The sequence below is a fragment of the Morone saxatilis genome, unplaced genomic scaffold (assembly GCF_004916995.1).
Source record: "Morone saxatilis isolate NCDOM2014 unplaced genomic scaffold, NCSU_SB_2.0 Contig10, whole genome shotgun sequence".
NCBI classification, from domain to species: domain Eukaryota; kingdom Metazoa; phylum Chordata; class Actinopteri; family Moronidae; genus Morone; species Morone saxatilis.
Window position 1 is genome coordinate 15,135,557 of NW_023339652.1, and position 1,280 is coordinate 15,136,836.

Genomic DNA, 1,280 nt, shown 5'->3' on the forward strand with positions numbered 1-1,280 from the left:
GTGTCAAGAGCCATAATTCACGTCTCTGGTCCTGGCCATGTCAACATAAACCTAGGTTGTTTTAACAACTGCTGCTCATAAGGTGCGGTCTTTATGAACAATAAGCAAATACAACCTACATCCCTATGCTCTTCAGTCAAGGTGTGCACGTTTGGCTGGAAAGGTCATGTTGGGGCACGCAGATAAATTTTACATAACACCTCTCAGTGATGTACAAGAGTACTCGTTTGAAGCGTACGTTGGTGGCTAAATGGCTTCGCTCTTTGTCCCGTCGAGGGGCTATTTTTCTGTGCTGTGTGTGTGGTGGTGTGTGTGTGTGTGTGTGTGTGTTTGCGCAGACTCACTCATCTCCATGTACTCAGGTGTGAGGCCTTCAAAGGGAGCCAGGGCGTAGTCCAGGTTCCACTGCTGTGGAGGCCTCTCCTGCTCCTTCTCCTTCTCTGCGGATCCTTTATCCTTTATCGCACGCACCAACTTCTTCAACTTCCTGTCAGGGTGGGGGGAGAAGGTGGAAAAAGTTTCATGTGAAAATAAACACTGTAAATGTAATCGAAAGTATAAACAAATGTACACTGGATCACCTGCCAAAGTGACTGATTTCAGCCACTCACTGAATGTCTTACTAATTCTACACCTCTGGCATGGTGGTACAGAGACGTTGCACTTGGCACCTTTACTGCAGCTGACATTTCAAATCCTAATTCCAATGAAAAAGAAATGTGTCTCCCAAACAAACACCGTATTTATTTTACAAGGAACTGAACCAGAATGTTTTTTCATCTGTGATTGTGAAGCAGGGTGGTGCTGTTGCTTGAGATGTGTACTCAGTAAACTTTCCCTGGAACAAAAGAGGTCGAAACGGTCTCTGCTTGTGAAACATAATAGACAAGCTAGTATTTACACAGGTAGAGTAATGCTAAACATTTCATTGCGAACCAACCGCACGAACAACCAGAAGCTGACTGTTTTCAAAGAAATGTGGACGCCTTAGAAGAAAGTAAGCCGCAGATTGGCATTAGAGTGAAAAGTGAAGCTGTGTCATGCTGACAAACTGCTTCTGGGAAACACAGCGAGTTATTGTGTGTGATTGAAGTACATGACATAATTTCCACACACAGTATCTGAGTGTGCAGATAAAGCATATGTGTAATATGATGTATGTCTGACTTCTGTGAATGGACAAAACACAGACTGTATGCACTGCTTGTAAAAAAACTAATAAAAGCAGCTAAATGCTTGACTGCATTATTTATGTGGTTATTATCACACACACACACACA

At 43.1% G+C, this 1,280-nt stretch overlaps 1 protein-coding gene across 1 annotated transcript in view; it reads right to left on the minus strand.

Moving 5' to 3' along the window:
• Positions 1-1,280, minus strand: part of ano2b (anoctamin 2b) — a 60,508-nt gene that overhangs the window by 23,177 nt on the left and 36,051 nt on the right. Inside the window, 1 exon segment of the mRNA XM_035673071.1 lies at positions 345-487. Coding sequence (XP_035528964.1) covers positions 345-487 — 143 coding nt within the window.